This window comes from Leucoraja erinacea, chromosome 17, assembly GCF_028641065.1.
Source record: "Leucoraja erinacea ecotype New England chromosome 17, Leri_hhj_1, whole genome shotgun sequence".
In the NCBI taxonomy this organism is placed as follows: domain Eukaryota; kingdom Metazoa; phylum Chordata; class Chondrichthyes; order Rajiformes; family Rajidae; genus Leucoraja; species Leucoraja erinaceus.
In genome coordinates this window covers 19,452,032-19,470,650 of record NC_073393.1, presented here as the reverse complement: position 1 = coordinate 19,470,650, position 18,619 = coordinate 19,452,032, and the positions used below count along the sequence as shown (strand labels likewise).

Below are 18,619 nucleotides of genomic sequence, written 5' to 3'. Positions count from 1 at the left end.
TTTTTGGGAGTCCCATGCCAGCATTCCCAAGATCTCTTTGCACCTCCGATTTCTGGATTCTCTCTCCATTTAGTAAATAATCTAGGCCTTTATTCTTAATATCAAAATGCATGACTCCAAACTTTGCTATACTGCTATACTTCATCAGCCACTTCTCTGCCCAGTCTCCTAACCTGTCCAAGGCCTTCTGCAGTGTTTTTGCTTCCTCTACACTGCTTGTCCCTCCACCTATCTTAGCATCGGTCTGCAAACCTGGCCACAAAGCCTTCAATCCCCTTATCCAATTCATTAATATACATCATGACGAGAAGCGGCCCCAGCACTGACCCTTGCGGAACTCCACTAGTCACTGGCAGCTAACCTGAAAAGGCGCCTTTTATTGCAACTTTCTGCCTTCTGCCATCCAGCCAACCCGTTAACCATGCTAGTATCTTCCCTTTAATATCTTGGGCTCTCATCTTCCCAAGCAGCCTGACGTGCGGCACCTTATCAAAGGCCTTCTGAAAATCTAGGCAAACAACATCTGTAGCCTCCCCTCTGGCTGTCCTGCTATTATCTTCCTCAAAGAAATCCGGCAGATTCGTCAGGCAAGATTTTCCCTTCACAAAACCACGCTGACTTCGACCTATTTTATCATGAACTTATCGTTGTACTGCATAACCTCATCCTTTATAATTGACTAAAATCTTACCAACCACCCAAGCCAGGCTAACCGGCTTATAGTCTGTTTTGCTCCCTTCTTGTGCAGCGGAGTGATATTTGCAATTTTCCAATCTTTAGGAAACACTCCTAACTCTCGTGATTCTTGCAACATTATAACTAATACCTCCACAATCTCTGAGCCCACCTGCTTCAGAATCCTGGGGTGCAGTCCATCCAGTCCAGGTGACTTATTCACCCTCAGAACTTTCAGTTTTCCTAGCAGTTTTCCTTAGTAAACACCACTCCACTAACTTCCACCTCCTGACTCTCCAGGATTGCAGGCACACTGCTGGTGTATTCCACTGTGAAGACTGATGCAAAAAAGTTGTTCAATCCCTTCAATGTTACTTCAATGTTATATCCTTGAACTAAATATTGTACCCTTTATCCTTAACTGTGCAATGTGGACAGCTTGATTGTATTCCTGTATAGTCTTTTCCTTGACTGGACAACACACAAACAAAAGCTTTTCAATGTACCTCAGTACATGTGATAATAACAACCCAAACATGTCTACGTTTCCCCCCATTGGATGCTGCAATATTAAACAGTACACATAAAGCAAAACTATAATGTCATTCTACCTTTGAAGTGACCAGTGACTCTTCATTCATTTTCTCTACGATTGTGAAGGGTCCTTTCATGCTGACAGTCATGGTCAGTGGCAATGGAGAGATGTTTGTTAAATCAAGAGGCTTGTATTGAGGAACCAGCATCTCATGCTCGGGCTATATTGAGCAAAACACAGTTAAACTATCAATGTATGCGCAAGAAAAAAACAGCTCACTTACATTAATTCTAATTGAACCAATACTTTGATTAAACAATTATCATACTTGTTTTCAAATCATTTTGTTGCCCAATCCCTCTCCATTACTGCAATCCATCCTTACACTCTAAAAGAAATGGCAAGCTGCATCATAGCATGTTGTCACATACAGTCAATTCAGTAACATTATCACTTAATGAAAAGCTAAGGAAAAGCCTAATGAAAAGCTAAGAAACATTTATTGAAAAGCTGCAGAATGGAACATTTTAACATCATATTGTGACAAGCATCAAAATGTTTCAGGATACATTGTGATGATGAAATCCGCTTCTCACAATATACTTCACACTCAGGATAATAAACATCAACGACTGCGCTGCTCACATAATCAAGGTCACTCTGAGACACCTTGCCGCAGGGTCTTTGCAGACTGGCTGAGATGAAACGCACATGACATTTTTCCACTCATCGCTTCATTGCAGTGACCAAGAAAACTTTTGCCAGCAAAATAGAAATCTATTTTTGATGAAGGTGACCTTTGCATTTGGACCTGAGAGGGGGTTTGCCTCCTCTGCAAACCTCCCATTCACATTTACTCAAAATAACCAGATTTAGAATAGATATATTGGATGTGGTGTTGAGGTGATGCGCTTTTAAACAAAAACAATGTAATTTGTTATATCTCATCTTGATATTGATTCTCCATGAATTATGCAGCATCAGAAGCCTAGGGTATTGTTTTATTGGTTTCTTATGGTATTTGCATGGCCCCTATGCAGATGGAAGAGTTTGTTAATACAGCTCAGGGATGTCACTGCAAAATCAAGTCCTTGTACGAAAAACAAACAGCAGAGTACTGCCATAAAACAACTCAAAATTACACATTCAAAGGTTTCAAAGGTCTTTTTATTGTCACATGTACCAGTTAAGATACAGCGATATGCGAATTAGCATTACACCCAAAGGAGAATAAAAAGCAACCAGACACATATCTACATAAAAGTTAACATAAACATCCACCACAGCCGATTCCCCACATTCCTCACTGTGATGGAAGGCAAAAGAATCCAATCTTCTATCTCTTTATTCACACACATGTCATAGATTATTTGTAAACTACAAGGAGCAAATATATTTAATTGCAATTACCTTCTCAACTCGGAAGTTCAACTGCTTTGTAGAAAGCTCTAGTATGGGTCCAATGAACTCACAAAGGATGTTCACAGTTTTCATCCTCTCCTTCCCAGATTTCTTACCAATGATGGCACTGCCCACAAGTTGCCCACGAACAACCTGCAGAGAATCAAATAGACGATCAATCACTTAGATGCTGTGTAAATATCAGAAAAAAATAGATTTTATGTATAAACAGCTTGGAGATAAGCATTTGGAATTCATAGGTTTTGGACTCAGAATGCTCTGGAAATTCAAATGCCACTTTTTCCCTGTACTGTAGTGGCAAGGGCTTTCAGTATATACATATTTACTGGTGGACCACAAAGTAAGCAAATTAATTTTGCTATGAACGCAAGAATTTGCACTGTTCACTAGTAGATCGTCCATTAACGAGGGATTAAAACAGATTGAAAGGAGAAAATAGATTCAGGGATTAATAGAGCATGTAAACAGGCCATTTGGCCCAGATTCATCCATGCCAACCAGGTTTTATATCTGAGCTAGTCCTAGTTGCCTGCATTTGGCCCATACTATTCTAAACCTTTTCTCCCTCAAATTGTATCACCTCCCCATATAGAAGAATTTCTCAACATTATTTCCACTGCATTAAAGCAGCACTTTTAGGAGCTCCAGCAATCCAAAAACCCCAATATTGTTTTGTCCTATGCTTGGCAGTGATAAAATAATATGTAAAGAAGCTAATATCTATTCAGATGTAGGTTACAGCATTGGCATATACAGTATCCAGATAGCACTATTGATCTTTGTCCATAAGCTTTTTTCTCATTAACTCTTTCAAGCCATTAATCTTGGGTAATCATAAGCAGAAAATGTCAGCAATTATATTTCTTCATTAACCAAGGCTGAGCCAGACCATCTGAACCTTGTCATGCTACTCTAAGCCAAGCTGAACCTCCTTTCTATCAATTATGGCCACTACCCCAGGTCATCTTTCACCACCCCTGCTTCAGCTCATCTGCTGCATATGGTCAAGTATTAATGACCACTCCACCCAATTATTCACCAAGCCACCTTGTATTCTCCATTAGCAAATGCCATTTAACCCACCTTTGCTCATAGATTTACATTAGTTTTTGAACCACTAACACCTAAACATTAAAATTCCATCTCCATGTGTCAATTCCTCCTCTTCACTGCCTTTCTCAACAGATCACACAAACCAACCTTCGCCCCATCAACTCTATTTACACAATGCAGCTTCGGAATATCAGCCAGAAAAATCAAGCCACTATAATCACTATAATGTTGATTTGTACAGGTGAATTGGGTTATGGGAAGAAGGCAGGACAATGGGGTTAGGAGGGAGAGATAGATCAGCCATGATGAATGGCAGAGTAGACTTGATCAGCCGAATGGCCTAATTCTATTCCTATTCCTTCTGACCTTAAGGGCAATTTTCACCCTAATCTTTCCCTTTTCTTCTCTCTCCGATTGGGCAGAAGATATAAAAGATTGATAGCACATACCGCCAAGAACAGGTTCTCCCTGCTGTTATCAGCTGATTGAACATTTCTCTCTCTAGCTATGTGCAGTTTCAGTCTTCCAACCTACCTTAAAGCAGACATTGAACATTTTTATCTGAGAGGCTGTGGGCCAAGCATCAAAAATGTGTTTAGAATTTAACTTTCGTGACCCATGTCTCAGAACTACATGAAATTTTGCACAGAATTAGATAAAATATAATTGAGAAGAAAGTCATAACTCGTCAGTGCCAAAAGTTGCACATTAATTAATTCAACTAATTAGAAAATGAGATTGAAAATGTAAGCCCCATCTAGTGTCCAATGCCCATATTACACCATGGGGATCCTAATTCAATGACTGTAATCATATATCAAATAATATAATGAATATAATCGTGAGTGTGTATTTTGAAAGAGACTGCCACAGAGGTCCGGCTCCTGAACCAGCCTAATTTATGGGTGAGGGCAGTTCCTGTGGGTTCCCCCGTTTACTGAACGCCACTGATTGACAGTGTGCAGAATGGGGATTACGGCCACAGTGGGACTGGGGTAGTGCCAGGCTGGGGGAAGCCCAAGGCATCTTCCACTGACAGGAAATTGCCTAACCCTAAATCTATATTCCGTATCCAGTTTTTCTTTTTGCATTACCTATGTATGGCTTGATTGTACTTGATCTGACAAAATGCAATGCCAAGTTTGTTGTTTTATACATCAGTACACATGACAAAAATAAAGCAATGTTCTTCAGTCCTACAATCTTCAGACATCTAAATTCCTCCGATTCTGACCACTTGCACATATTCAATTATAAATACCATTGTAGGTGGTCCCTTCACCAATCTAAACCATAAGCTTCCAAAAATCACTCTACCCCAACCCCTTTTATGTAAATCTATCCCAAGATCCCGTAATGTGATTTGGTGACAAAAAATATTTTGAAAAGGCTCCTGTGAAGTATGTTTAAGGTATCTTTCTTGACAAAGGTTGGTCAAAGAGGGATTTTGCAATGATAATTCAAGCAGCTCGTGGAATGGAAAGGTACTATGAGTGAATTCTAGAGACAATGACTGGGAAAGCTGAAAGGTGGCCTGGAAGGAAATATGCACAGAAGCCAAGGGTCTGAAAACAAACCGATGTAAAGATGGGAAAGATGATAGTTTAGTAAAAGTGAGTCATAACTTATAAGTGTGAATTTAAAATTCTATCATTTCACAAGTTCACAAGTTATAGAAGAAGAATTAGGCCATTTGGCCTAGCCAGTTTAAATTCCATTTGGAATATTTTGGAGGACCAAGAAACCAAGAACCAAGTCTACTCCACAATTAAATTATGGCTGATCTCAGCCTCCAAATCCCATTTTCCTGCCGTCTCCCCATAACCGTTGACATCCGTTTGAATCAAGAATGTGTCTATCTCTGTTTTAAAATATCCACTGACTTGGTCTCCACAGCCCCCTGTGGCAATGAGTTCCACAGGTAAACTACCCTCTGATTAAAGAAGTTCCTCTGCACCTTTCTAAAAGAACGCCCTTTAATTCTGACCTCTGGTCCTAGACTCTCCCACTAGTGGAAACATTGTTCCCACATCCACTCTATCGATGCCTTTCATTATACTGTAAGTTTCAATGTGGTACCCACCCAACCTTCTAAATTCCAGCCAGTAGAGGCCCCCAGTGCTGTCAATCACTTATCATATGCTAACACTCATTCCTGGAATCATTCTTGTAAACCTCCTCTGTAACCTCTTCAGAGCCAGCACATCCTTCCTCAGGTATGGGGCCCAAATTTTCTCACGGAACGCCAAATGTGGCCTGACCAGCACCTTATAGAGTCAGCATTACTTCTCTTGTATTCCAGTCCTCTTGATATGAATACTAGCATTGAATTTGCCTTCCTTACTACCAATTCAACTTGCAAATTAACTTTTTGGGAGTACTGGTGCAGGACTTTTGCACCTCCGATTTCTGGATTCTATCTCCATTTAGAAAATAATCTACGCCTTTATTCTTATTACCAAAATGTATGACTCCGCACTTTGCTGTACTGAATTTCATCTGCCACTTCTCTGCAACTCTCCTAACCTGTCCAAGGCCTTCTGCAGTGTCCTTGCTTCCTCTACACTGCCTATCCCTCCACCTATCTTAGCATCATCTGCAAGCTTGGCCACAAAGCCTTCAATCCCCCTTATCCAAATCATTAATATACAACATGAGGAGAAGCGGCCCCAGCACCGACCCTTGCCGAACTCCATTAGTCACTGGCAGCTAACCTGAAAAAGAGCCTTTTATTGCAACTCTTTGCCTTCTGCCATCCAGCCAACCCGCTATCCATGTTAGTATCTTCCCTTTAATGCCATGGGCTCTCATCTTCTCTAGCAGCCTGACGTGCGGCACCTTATCGAAGGCCTTCTGAAAATTCTGAAATTAACTGGTTTAAGGGACTGCTTGCATCAGCCATTAAGCTAAATGTACCAATCATCTCATGTTGCCAATCCAAATACTCACACACAAATTAGCAAAAAGATAACGGTGGATATATCTCAATTTTAAGAGTTCTGATTATTAAAATAAAATTGAAACGGTACATTAGAATTATTCCTGAAAAGACAGTGAGAGTCAGGTGAAGTTAAAGAAATAAAAATAACATATTTGACTTTTTTAAAAGACATGTTTCCTTACCTTAGGCTCATCTGATTCTCCCTCTAATACCAGGATAGCACTTTGGCCTGGATTGAGGTCCATGCGCAGTGGTCTGACTTTGAAGCAAGGAACGTAATGCCCCATTAGAGGGGGGGAGATTTTATATTTCATATCAAGAGATATGGGCTGTTTCTGCGGAGCGGGCTTAAAAATGAGGGGAAATCCTTCAGTCTTCCAATAAATTTGATGGTGGCGCCGACCACGGTTCGTCAGCTTAACTGAATAGCGGCAAACTTGAGAACTGTTACAAATAAGACATGACATAAATGCTTATCAAGACTTCCGATTAACATGTTAGTAGTCATGTTAGTAGTTGTTAACATATTAACCTGTTAGTAGTCACTATAATGAGCCAAGAGGAGCACCCGGGGATCCAATCTCATGACAAGAGCATGTAAAAGCAGGCTCAGGTATTAAGCTCTGAGAACCAATATCATAGAAACATAGAAAATAGGTGCAGGAGGAGGCCATTCGGCCCTTCGAGCCAGCACTGCCATTCATTGTGATCATGACTGATCGTCTCCAATCAATAACCCGTGCCTGCCTTCTCCTCATATCCCTTGATTCCATCAGCCCCTAGAGCTCTATTTAACTCTCTCTTAAATCCTTCCAGTGATTTGGCCTCCGCTGCCCTCTGTGGCAGGGAATTCCACAAATTCACAACTCTCTGGGTGAAAACGGTTTTTCTCACCTCAGTCTTAAATGGCCTCCCCTTTATTCTAAGACTGTGGCCCCTGGTTCTGGACTCGCCCAACATTGGGAAAAAATTTCCTGCATCTAGCTTGTCCAGTCCTTTTATAATTTTATATGTTTCTATAAGATCCCTCCTCATCCTTCTAAACTCCAGTGAATACAAGCCTAGTCTTTTCAATCTTTCCTCATATGACCGTCCCGCCATTCCCGGGATCAATTTCGTGAACCTACGCTGCACTGCCTCAATCACAAGGATGTCCTTCCTCAAATTAGGAGACCAAATATCGCAAGAATTCAACCTCATTGAAGCTCCTATTGTCATTAAATGTATCTTCAAATGCCACACTACCAATTTCAAGAATTATGCAATTCACCATATCCTATAACTCCCCACCAACAATCTCTGAGAATAATGGCTGCAACTAAACTTTCACAAACTTTTCAACTAATGCTCCATTTTATAACCACCTGCTCAACCTAACACCCACAACTAACACCATGTGCACACTGCTATCCACTTAACGATGACAAACATATCATCAAAGAGATTATCACTATATTTGTATCACAATCAGCCTGAAGAAAGGTTCCGACCCAAATCGTCACGTATCTATTTTTTCCAGAGATGCTCCCTGACTCGCTGAATTACTCTAGAATATTGTGTCTTTCTTTGGTATAAACCAGCAGCTGCAATTCCTTTTCATTACATATGATTATCTTTCAAACTAACTGATTTCTATTTCCTTCATTATTGCACACCATGAGTTCCACATTAAAGGAAAAAATCTCATGTCTCTTCTAGTTCCTTTGCAAATTACCTTTAATCTGTACCTTCTGATAAACAGTTTCCATTTGAAAAGGAGACTAGTTTTCTAATGGAAATTGTTTATCATTATTTTCACCATCAAAATCGTTCAACACTTCTATTAAATTTGACTTCAAAATTTTCTGCTCCAATGAGCAACACAAATTTACCTCAAAATTACACTCATGAATAGTGATGGGTCATTAAAATTCAGTCTAAAATAATAAACACTTTGTGATAAAATAGAAGATTTGTGCTTGATCTTTTAGGTTCCATAATGGCTATTTTTTTTCCTAATGCTTATTAAAATACCCACAATTGGCGATGGGTAGGCCGCAGAGCCCGGAGAATGTGATCTGAAAATTGATCACATCTCCGGGAAGGTAGGAACTTGAAAAAAAGTTTCCCCCGATCCCATCTGCCCTCCCCCCACATAAAACAAACCGAAGAACATTAAAACCAACTTTTAACAAACTAAAAAAATAACAAAAAGAAAGAAAAAACCTAACAGACTGCAGGCAGGGCTGCCATCTCCCCGGCGCCCCTAGTGGTCTCAACCTAATTTACAATGATCATGTGGTTAAAACATGCCACACTTACTTTTCCTATTCTGTGATTTTAACCTCTAAAACTATTCTCCATTAAATGTTTCAGATACCTCAACTGGAAGGTCCTGGATGGAGCTACTTGCCTGAATACTGATCCAAGATTCAGATGTGGTCCAAAGGGTTTGTTAGATATGATGGTACATCCAATACCCTTGGCTTGCACATGGATGCTTTTTGAATGACCGTTCTCTATCAATAAATGCAACTTGTCTTCACACCAGATGGTGTCATCAAGATGTGCTACAATAGTCACATCAACATGTCCATGAGGGGGGACCACAGTTTTACTGGGTTCCAAGTGCCATTTTGAGTTTTCTAGTGCCTAAGATACAGATAAGGGACAATCCATTAGTGTTACGAAGCAAGATAAATTACCTAATCTGTACAAACATTTCTGTGAATATAAACCAGAATGGAATTAGTTTATTATTGCAACATGTGATGAGATACAATGAGGAGGTTAGTTTGCATGCTGTGCAGTAGGGATTAGCGGGTCCTTTTCAGAATGGCAGGCAGTGATTAGTGGGGTACTGCAAGGCTCGGTGCTGGGACCGCAGCTATTTACAATATACATCAATGATTTGGATGAAGGGATTCAAAGTAACATAAGCAAATTTGCAGATGACACAAAGCTGGGTGGCAGTGTGAACTGTGAGGAAGATGCTATGATAATGCAGGGTGACTTGGACAGGTTGGTGGAGTGGGCAGTTGCATGGCAGATTAAGTTTAATGTAGATAAACACATTATGGCAGCCCTGCCTGCAGTCTGTTAGTTTTTTCTTTCTTTTTGTTATTTTTTAGTTTGTTAAAAGTTGGTTTTAATGTTCTTCGGTTTGTTTTATGTGGGTGGAGGGCAGAGGGGATCGGGGGAAACTTTTTTTCAAGTTCCTACCTTCCCGGAGATGTGATCAATTTTCAGATCACATTCTCCGAGCTCTGCGGCCTACCCATCGCCAATTGTGGGTATTTTAATAAGCATTAGGAAAAAAAATAGCCATATGGAACCAGTGAGGTTATCCACTTTGGTAGCAAAAACAGGAAGGCAGATTACTATCTAAATGGCTTCAAATTGGGAAAAGAGGAAGTACAACGGGAGCTAGGGGTCCTTGTACATCAGTCTATGAAAGTAAGCATGCAGGTACAGCAGGCAGGGAAGAAAGTGAATGGCATGTTGGCCTTTATTATAAGAGGAATCGAATATAGGAGATCCTTCTGCAGTTGAACAGAGCCCTAGTGAGACCACACCTGGAGTATTGTGTGCAGTTTTGGTCCCCTAATTTGAGGAAGGACATTCTTGCTATTGAGGGAGTGCAGCATAGGTTTACAAGGTTAATGCCCGGGATGGCGGGACTGTCATATGCTGAGAGAATGGAGCAGCTGGGTTTGTACACTCTGGAGTTTAGAAGGATGAGACATTGAAACATATAAGATTGTTAAGGGTTTGGACACGCTAGTGACAGGAAACATGTTCCCAATGGTGGGGGAGTCCAGAACCAGGGGCCACAGTTTAAGGATAAGGAGTAAGCCATTTAGAACGGAGGAGATCACAGAGAGGTGAGTCTGTGGAATTCTCTGCTTCAGAGGGCGGTGGAGGCGAATTCTCTGGATGCTTTCAAGAGAGAGCTAGATGGGGCTCTTAAGGATAGCGGAGTCAGGGGTATGGGGGGGAAGGCAGGAACGGGGTACTGGTTGGGGATGATCAGCCATGATCACATTGAAGGGCGGTGCTGGCTCGAAGGGCCAAATGGCCCACTCCTGCACCTATTGTCTATTGTCTATAAATCATACTGAGATTTGAGAACAACCAAGCCATATGCAAGTACGTGGAAAGATAAAAATACCAGAGCATAGAACATTTTGTTACAACATTATAGCATTACAGTTAAAAAGAAAATGCAAATGTTAAAAAGTGCAAGTGCCAAGATGAGGTAGGTTGGAAGATCGGGATTACAACCTTTGCTGATGAGAAGACCGATCAGTAGTTTGATATAACTGGGAAATAAGCTGTTCCTGAATCTGGGGCTTCTGGATCTTCTTAAGCTTTTGTATCTTCTAATCGACAGGAGGGGGAGAAGAAAGAATGACCTGTATGTAAATGCTCTTGATTATGTTGGCTACTTTCCTAAAATGGCATGAAGTCTAGATGGAGTCGATGGTGGGGAGGTTGGTCTGTGTAATGGACTGGGTTACATCCACAACTCTCTGCAATTTCTTACGGTCTTGGACAGAGCAGTAGCCAACCAAGCTACAATACATCCTGATGGGATGTTTTCTATAGTGCATCTGCAGAAGATGGTATGAGTGTTGGAGACATGCCAAACATCCTTAGTCTTCTGAGGAAGTAGTGGCATTGGTGTACTTTCTTGGTCATAGCTTCAATGCAGTTGATCCATGACAAATTGTGGTGGCATTTTCACCGAGGAACTTGAAGCTTTCGACTATTTCCATTTAGGCATCTTTGATGATGGGGCTATACACACTCCTGTTTCCTGAAGTCAATAATGAGCTCATCCTTACTGACGTTGAGGAAGTGTTTGTTGGCTTGGCATCACGTTACTAAGCTGTCTATCTTCTTCCTGTACTCCATCTAGTAATTGTTCAAAATCCAGCCAACAACGGTGTCATCTTATAAATGGAAAATGAGCAGAATTTGGCCACATACTCTTAATATATAAAGAATATATTAAGGACCTGTAAGTAAAACCTTGCAAGACATTGCTGTTGTGAATTATAGGGAGGCCACTTTATGCATATGCTCACTGTTTGTGATCTATAGGTCAGGAAGTTGAAGTTCCAGTTGAGGTGGGCGCTGACTCCTCAGTCTAGGAGATTGGAGATAAGTTTGGTCGAAAGGCTGAAAGAACCATTGTACCAAGAACCAGGATGCAAAAATTATGTAGCTGATACTAGTGAATGGAATTTATATATGTCAACAACTTCATGAAAACAGGAGCAGTGAATGTAAGGGAGAAACAAATGTTATCATGTTATTATCACTTATCAGAAGGGCTTAATAATGACTATTTATGAGTTGATTTTGATTTTGAAATTTAAAAAAAGATACATTTGATAAAATTAAGAATGACTGGGAACGAGAACTTCAAATTTCTTTATCTATAGAGAAATGGGAGAGGATTCTTCAATTAGTTAATACTTCCTCAATGTCTGCAAGACATGCTTTGATACAATTCAAGGTGGTTCACAGAGCTCATTTGTCAAAAGATAAGAGCTCGTTTTTATGGTCAAATAAATCCTACCTGTGACATGTAATTCTGAAGTGGCCTCATTGACTCATATATTTTGGTCCTGCCCACTTTTGGAAAAATATTGGAAATAAATTTCCAAAAGCATGTAGTTTTAGGTATGGATTTACAACCTTAAGTCAAGTCAAGTCAAGTCAACCTCAACCTATTACTGCAATTTTTGGGCTACCAATGTTAGATTCTATTCATCTGTCCCATTCCGCCCATCGTTTGATTGCTTTTACCACATTAATTGCCAGAAGATTTATTTTATTTAAATGGAAAGATTCCAATCCTCTGACCACACTCCATTGGTACTCCAAAACTATATCATGTTTTAATTTAGAAAAAATTAGGAGTGACATTGTTGAACCCTTCGTTAACTTTGGTTGGACTTGGGGAAGATTTATTCAACATTTTCATACGACATAAACTGTCCCCTCTCCAACTGTTCTAATATTTTTTTTTACTGGTATACGGTGGAACGGACTTGTCGACAAACAAGGACTAGAGCAGTGGAGCACCAGTGGAGGGTGCCTACAGCTTCTCTTGGCCAGGGTGACCATGCTACACCACCAGGACAACAGGCCTTTATGGCTAGCTGCACTAAAAACAACTTGGAATTTGGAATTAGAGACAAAACCTGGTGACTCTTGTAGGTCTCGGTGGACTATTTCTATACACATTGTACAATTGTGGATCATGCTTATGTATAGTAATACTTTACTGAACTGTATGTGAAAAAATAATTTCACTTTACTTCTGTACTTGTGATAATACAGAACGACTGAACTCTTAATATTTTTTATTACGGACAAGGGATTGTGAGAGAAAAACCTGAATGTAGCTGTGTTCTTATAGAATTAAATAATTTAACGGGAGGCTGTCCGACATACAAGACCTGTCCAATGCAGCACATTTTGTTATATTCTGATAGACTTGTAAAATACTCCTTTCCAAACATATAACTAATTTATCATTTATCTAATATATCTAATTTGTCTTTTAAAGATACCATGGAATCTGTGTTCACCACCCTTTCAGAAGGTGCACGCCAGATCTGCAACTCTGTAGTCTAAATATATCTTGATGCCAATTACATGAAATCTGTGTCTTCGTTATTGCAAAACTGCACCTGATCATTGTTAACTCCACCAAAACTTACAGTTCTTCAGCTACAAATGTAAAGCATGCAAACATGCAATTAAATAGTTTTGAGCATGTTAATGATGTTGGTAATTACCAGCTCAGTGCCATGCTTTTGAGACACTGTAATAAATAAAGGCTAGGGGTTGAAGCTGATCCAAGGCTGATTAGAATTTCAGGGTAACTATAAAATGACGCTGCCATTCCAATTGCAAGTTGGCTTTCACACTGACAAATCCCCTCTAATCCAACCAATTCATCAACAGTGCTGTTGGTCAAAGTATTGCTGACATATCACAATAATTCATCTCTAATCCATCAGCCTTTCCATTTCAGTAGTTCCGATCAATAGTGAAATAGTGCATTTAACTTAAATTATGTTATTCATCACTAACAACATAAATTATTTGGTAAAACAAATCTATGTCATGCAGTTAAACTGAGAAGTACTCTGAAATGGTAACAATTTATGTGTTATACAACAAATCCCCAACATTGATTTCCTATATTTCCTGACACAAGCTAGGATTTTGCATCTAATTATCTCGTGCAAACTAATATATTAAATCTGAGATTCTTCTTTGTCCGGCAGAGCTTTTTCAACTTTTAAAGCGCTTCACACGGGGACTTCACACGGACATCATAGATGAGCTCACAGACAACAAAGAGACAGCAAAGAATAAACAACAAGCAAGTTTTCTGATTTAAAAAAAAGAGACCAAGGAAATATCCTACAGTAATTAAAAACTCAGATCCATCATTGACATCTTAATACTGCAGAAATATCTGAAGTGTTTAGCACTAAAGTGAATTGTAAAAAAAAGTCAAAAAGACAAAAAATTGCATGAAAAATATTTGCAGGTAAATTTAGGGGATTTATAAATGCCAAAGTTTAATGGATGGAGAAAGGGGCAAGAATATAATAAAAGGGAAAAAAATAGGGCTTTTAAAGATTAAGGGCAGCACAATGGCACAGCACTAGAGTTGCTGCCTTACAGTGCCAGAGATCCGGGTTTAAGGCTGACTAAGGATGATGTCTGTACAGAGTTTATGTTTTCCCTTTGACGTAGGTTTTCTCCGGGTGTTCCGGTTACCTCCCACACTCCAAGGACGTACAGGTTTGTAGGTTAATTGGCTTTTGTAAAAATTGTAAATTTTCCCCAATGTGTATATTTTCCCCAACGTTTTCCCCAGTGCGCTAGTGTACAGAGTGATCACTGATCAGTGCAGACTTGGTGGGCCAAAGGGCTGTTTCTATGCTGAAGAGCTAGATTTAGCTCTTAGGGCAAAGGGAATCATGGGATATGGGGAAAAAGCCAGAACAGGGTACTGATTTTGGATGATCAGCCATGATCATATTGAATGGTAGTGCTGGCTCGAAGGGCTGAATGGCCTATTCCTGCACCTATTTTCTATGTTTCTATGAATCTTTAAAGTCTAAAGGGTGGCCAAGGTGGTGAAGTGGTAGAGTTACTGCCTTGCAGCGCCAGAGACCCAGATTAGATCCAGACTATGGGTGCTGTCTGTAGGGAGTTTGTACATTCTCCCCTTGACCACGTGGGTTTTCTCCGAGATCTTCGGTTTCCTCCCACACTCCAAAGACGTACATGTATGAAGGTTAATAGGCTTGGTATATGTGTAAAATTGTTCCTAGTGTGTGTAGAATAGTGCTAATGTGCTAGTGTTAATGTTCGGGAATCGTTGGTCGTGCAGAATCAGTGGGCCGAAGGACCTGTTTCCGCCCTGTGTCTCTAAACTAAACTAAACTAAAGTATGGTTTGATTTTAAATGAATACTTAACATGTCTTCACAAAAAAAGATGACGCAGACACTGTGATTAAGGAGGAAAAACATAAGTATTAGGCATGATAAAATATAGAAAAACAGGCAGATTGTCACAGGATTAGAGGGCAGATGACTTTCAGAAAGCTTTCGACAAGGTCCCACATAAGAGATTAGTATACAAACTTAAAGCACACGGAATTGGGGGTTCAGTATTGATGTGGATAGAGAACTAGCTGGCAAACAGGAAGCAAAGAGTAGGAGTAAATGGGTCCTTTTCAGAATGGTAGGGAGTGACTAGTGGGGTACCGCAAGGCTCAGTGCTGGGACCCCAGCTATTTACAATATATATTAATGATTTGGACAAGGGAATTGAATGCAACATCTCCCAGTTTGCAGTTGACACGAAGCTGGGGGGCAGTGTTAGCTGTGAGGAGTATGCTAGGAGGCTGCAAGGTGACTTGGATAGGCTGGGTGAGTGGGCAAATGCATGGCTGATGCAGTATAATGTGGATAAATATGAGGTTATCCACTTTGGTGGCAAAAACAGGAAAGTAGACTATTATCTAAATGTTGGCAGATTAGGAAAAGGGGAGATGCAACGAGACCTGGGTGTCATGGTACACCAGTCATTGAAAGTAGGCATGCAGGTGCAGCAGGCAGTGAAGAAAGCGAATGGTATGTTAGCATTCATAGCAAAAGGATTTGAGTATAAGAGCAGGGAGGTTCTACTGCAGTTGTACGGGGTCTTGGTGAGACCACACCTGGAGTATTGCGTACAGTTTTGGTCTCCAAATCTGAGGAAAGACATTCTTGCCATAGAGGGAGTACAGAGAAGGTTCACCAGACTGATTCCTGCGATGTCAGGACTTGAAGAAAGACTGGATAGACTCGGCTTGTACTCGCTAGAATTTAGAAGATTGAAGGCGGATCTTATAGAAACTTACAAAATTCTTAAGGGGTTGGACAAGCTAGATGCAGGAAGATTGTTCCCGATGTTGGGGAAGTCCAGGACAAGGGGCCACAGTTTAAGGATAAAGGGGAAATCCTTTAGGACCAAGATGAGAAAAAACATTTTTCACACAGAGAGTGGTGAATCTCTGGAACTCTCTGCCACAGAAGGTAGTTGAGGCCAGTTCATTGGCTATATTTAAGAGGGAGTTAGATGTGGCCCTTGTGGCTAAAGGGATCAGGGGGTATGGAGAGAAGGCAGGTACAGGATACTGAGTTGGATGATCAGCCATGATCATATTGAATGGCGGTGCAGGCTCGAAGGGCTGAATTGCCTACTCCTGCACCTATTTTCTATGTTTCTATGTTTCTATGACTGGATGACGGCAAATTTAACAGACAAGGTAATGAAATGGCAAATCAAACTAACATGGTGATTTATTGGAAAATTGTCTAAATCATCTTTAGGATAGCCATAGCTTGATCAAGGATGGTCAGCATGGATATGAAAAGAAGGAGTGCCACTGAAGACAAGGCATTTGATATATTTTACATGGATTTTAACAAACTTTCCACATGGTCAATTACAGCCCAATGGATCCAAAGGAAAACAAAACCCTGGCTACAAATTATCTGAGAGGCAGAAAGCAAAGGCTAATGGTTGACAGATGATTTAATTGATGGACACTGTTTGCAGTGGGTTTTACAGACGGGAGTGTTGGTTCTAAAGCGTGCTGTAGTGCATATTGATGACTTCAATATAGACAACAAAAGAAGTTTGAGGATGAAATAAAAGACAGTTGCAAGTTGATTACAAGAAAGAAAGTCATTCAGGAAATGTAATCAAAGAGACGCAGAATCTTTTCATCCCAAAGAAGAAAAAAAAAATTCTATGGGGACAATGAGGTAAACCTAGCTGGCAAAGGGAATCAAAGACAGCATAAAAATAAAAGAGAAGGCATAAAACATTGCAAAGATTAGCAGGAAACTAGAGGATTGGGAAACTTAAAAACCAACAGAACTCAACAAAAACAGCAATAAGGGGAGAAAAGATGAAGGGAAGCTAGCCAATATTAAAGAAGATACCAAAAGTTTCTTCTGATATATAATGAATAAAGGGAGACAAGAGTGGACATTGGATCACTGGAAAATGACACTGGAGAAGTCGTAAATGGGAATAAAGAAATGGCGGACAAATTAAGTACATTTTTTTTGTTAGTCTTCACAGTGGAAGACACCAGCAATATGCCTGAAATTCAAGAGAGGCATGGGGCAGAAGTTAGAAGAGTTGCTATTACTAAGAAGATGGTGCTTGGAAAGCTGAAGGTGGATAAGTCACCTGGACCAAATGGACTGCGCCACAAAGTTCTGAAAAAAGTAGCTTTAGAGATTGTGGAATTAGTAGTGATCTTTCAAGAATCCTTAGTCAGGAGTGGGCCCAGAGGACTAGCAAATTGCAAACGTTATTCCACTGTTCAAGAATGGAACAAAGCAAAAGAGGGGAAACTATAGGCCGGTTAGCCTGACTTCAGTGGTTGGTAAGATCTTAGAGACCATTATTATTCTTAGAGGGACATGATAAAATGCCCTTCAGCATTGTTTTATGAAGGGGAATTTCTTGCCTGACAAATCTGTTGGAATTCGTTGAAAAAGTAAGTAACAGGATAGGAGAGTCAGTAGATGTTGTTTACTTGTATTTTTAGAAGGCTTTTGATAAGGTGCCACACATAAAGCTGCAAAGCAAGGTGAGTGCCCATGGTATTAGAGAGAAGATACTAGCATGGATAGAAGATTGGCTGAATGGCAGAAGACAAAGGTTGGAAATAAAGGGAGCTTTTTCTAGTTGGCTGCTGGTGACTAGTAGGGTTCCGCAGGGGTCGGTGCTGGATCCATGACTTTTAATGTTGTATATTGATGATTTGGAAGATAGAATTGATGGCTTTGTAGCCAAGTTTGCAGATGGTACGAAGATAGGTGGAGGGACAGATAGTGTAGAGAAAGCAGGGAGTCTACAGAAGGACTTGGACAGGTTGGGAGAGTGGGCAAAGAAGTGGCAGGTGGAATGCAACATAATAAAGTGTACGGTCATGCACTTTGGTAATAGGAATAAAAGCATAGACTGTTATCCAAATGGGGGGAAGATTCAGAAATCAGAAGTGCAAAGGAACTTGGAGTGCTGATGCAGGATTCCTGAAACGTTAATTTTTTTGTAGGTTGAAATGGAGGCAAATGTAATGTTAGCATTAATTTCAAGAGGTCTAGAATATAAAAGCCGTATGTAATGCTGAGGCTTTATTGGACACTGGTCAGGCCACATTTGGAGTGCTGTGTGCAGTTTTGAGGTTTACAAGAATGATCCCGAAATGATTGAGTTAAGGTACGATGAGCGTTTGACATCTCTGGGCCTATACTTGCTGGAGATTAGAAGGATGAGGAGAGGAATCTCATTAAAAATTACTGAATAATGATAGGCCTGGATAGAGTGAATGTAGAAAGAATGTTTCCACTAATGGGAGAGTATGGGACAAGAGCGCAGCCTCAGAATACAAGGAATAACCTTAGT

The 18,619-nt window shown here is 40.3% G+C and overlaps 1 protein-coding gene across 1 annotated transcript in view; it reads right to left on the bottom strand.

Moving 5' to 3' along the window:
• The window catches only part of hydin (HYDIN axonemal central pair apparatus protein), a 341,361-nt gene that overhangs the window by 228,841 nt on the left and 93,901 nt on the right, over nucleotides 1-18,619 (bottom strand). Inside the window, exons 19-22 of the mRNA XM_055648745.1 lie at nucleotides 9,019-9,257; nucleotides 6,809-7,070; nucleotides 2,621-2,764; nucleotides 1,287-1,430 (exon numbers count right to left, since the gene is read on the bottom strand). Coding sequence (XP_055504720.1) covers nucleotides 1,287-1,430; nucleotides 2,621-2,764; nucleotides 6,809-7,070; nucleotides 9,019-9,257 — 789 coding nt within the window. The remainder of the gene's footprint in view (nucleotides 1-1,286; nucleotides 1,431-2,620; nucleotides 2,765-6,808; nucleotides 7,071-9,018; nucleotides 9,258-18,619) is intronic.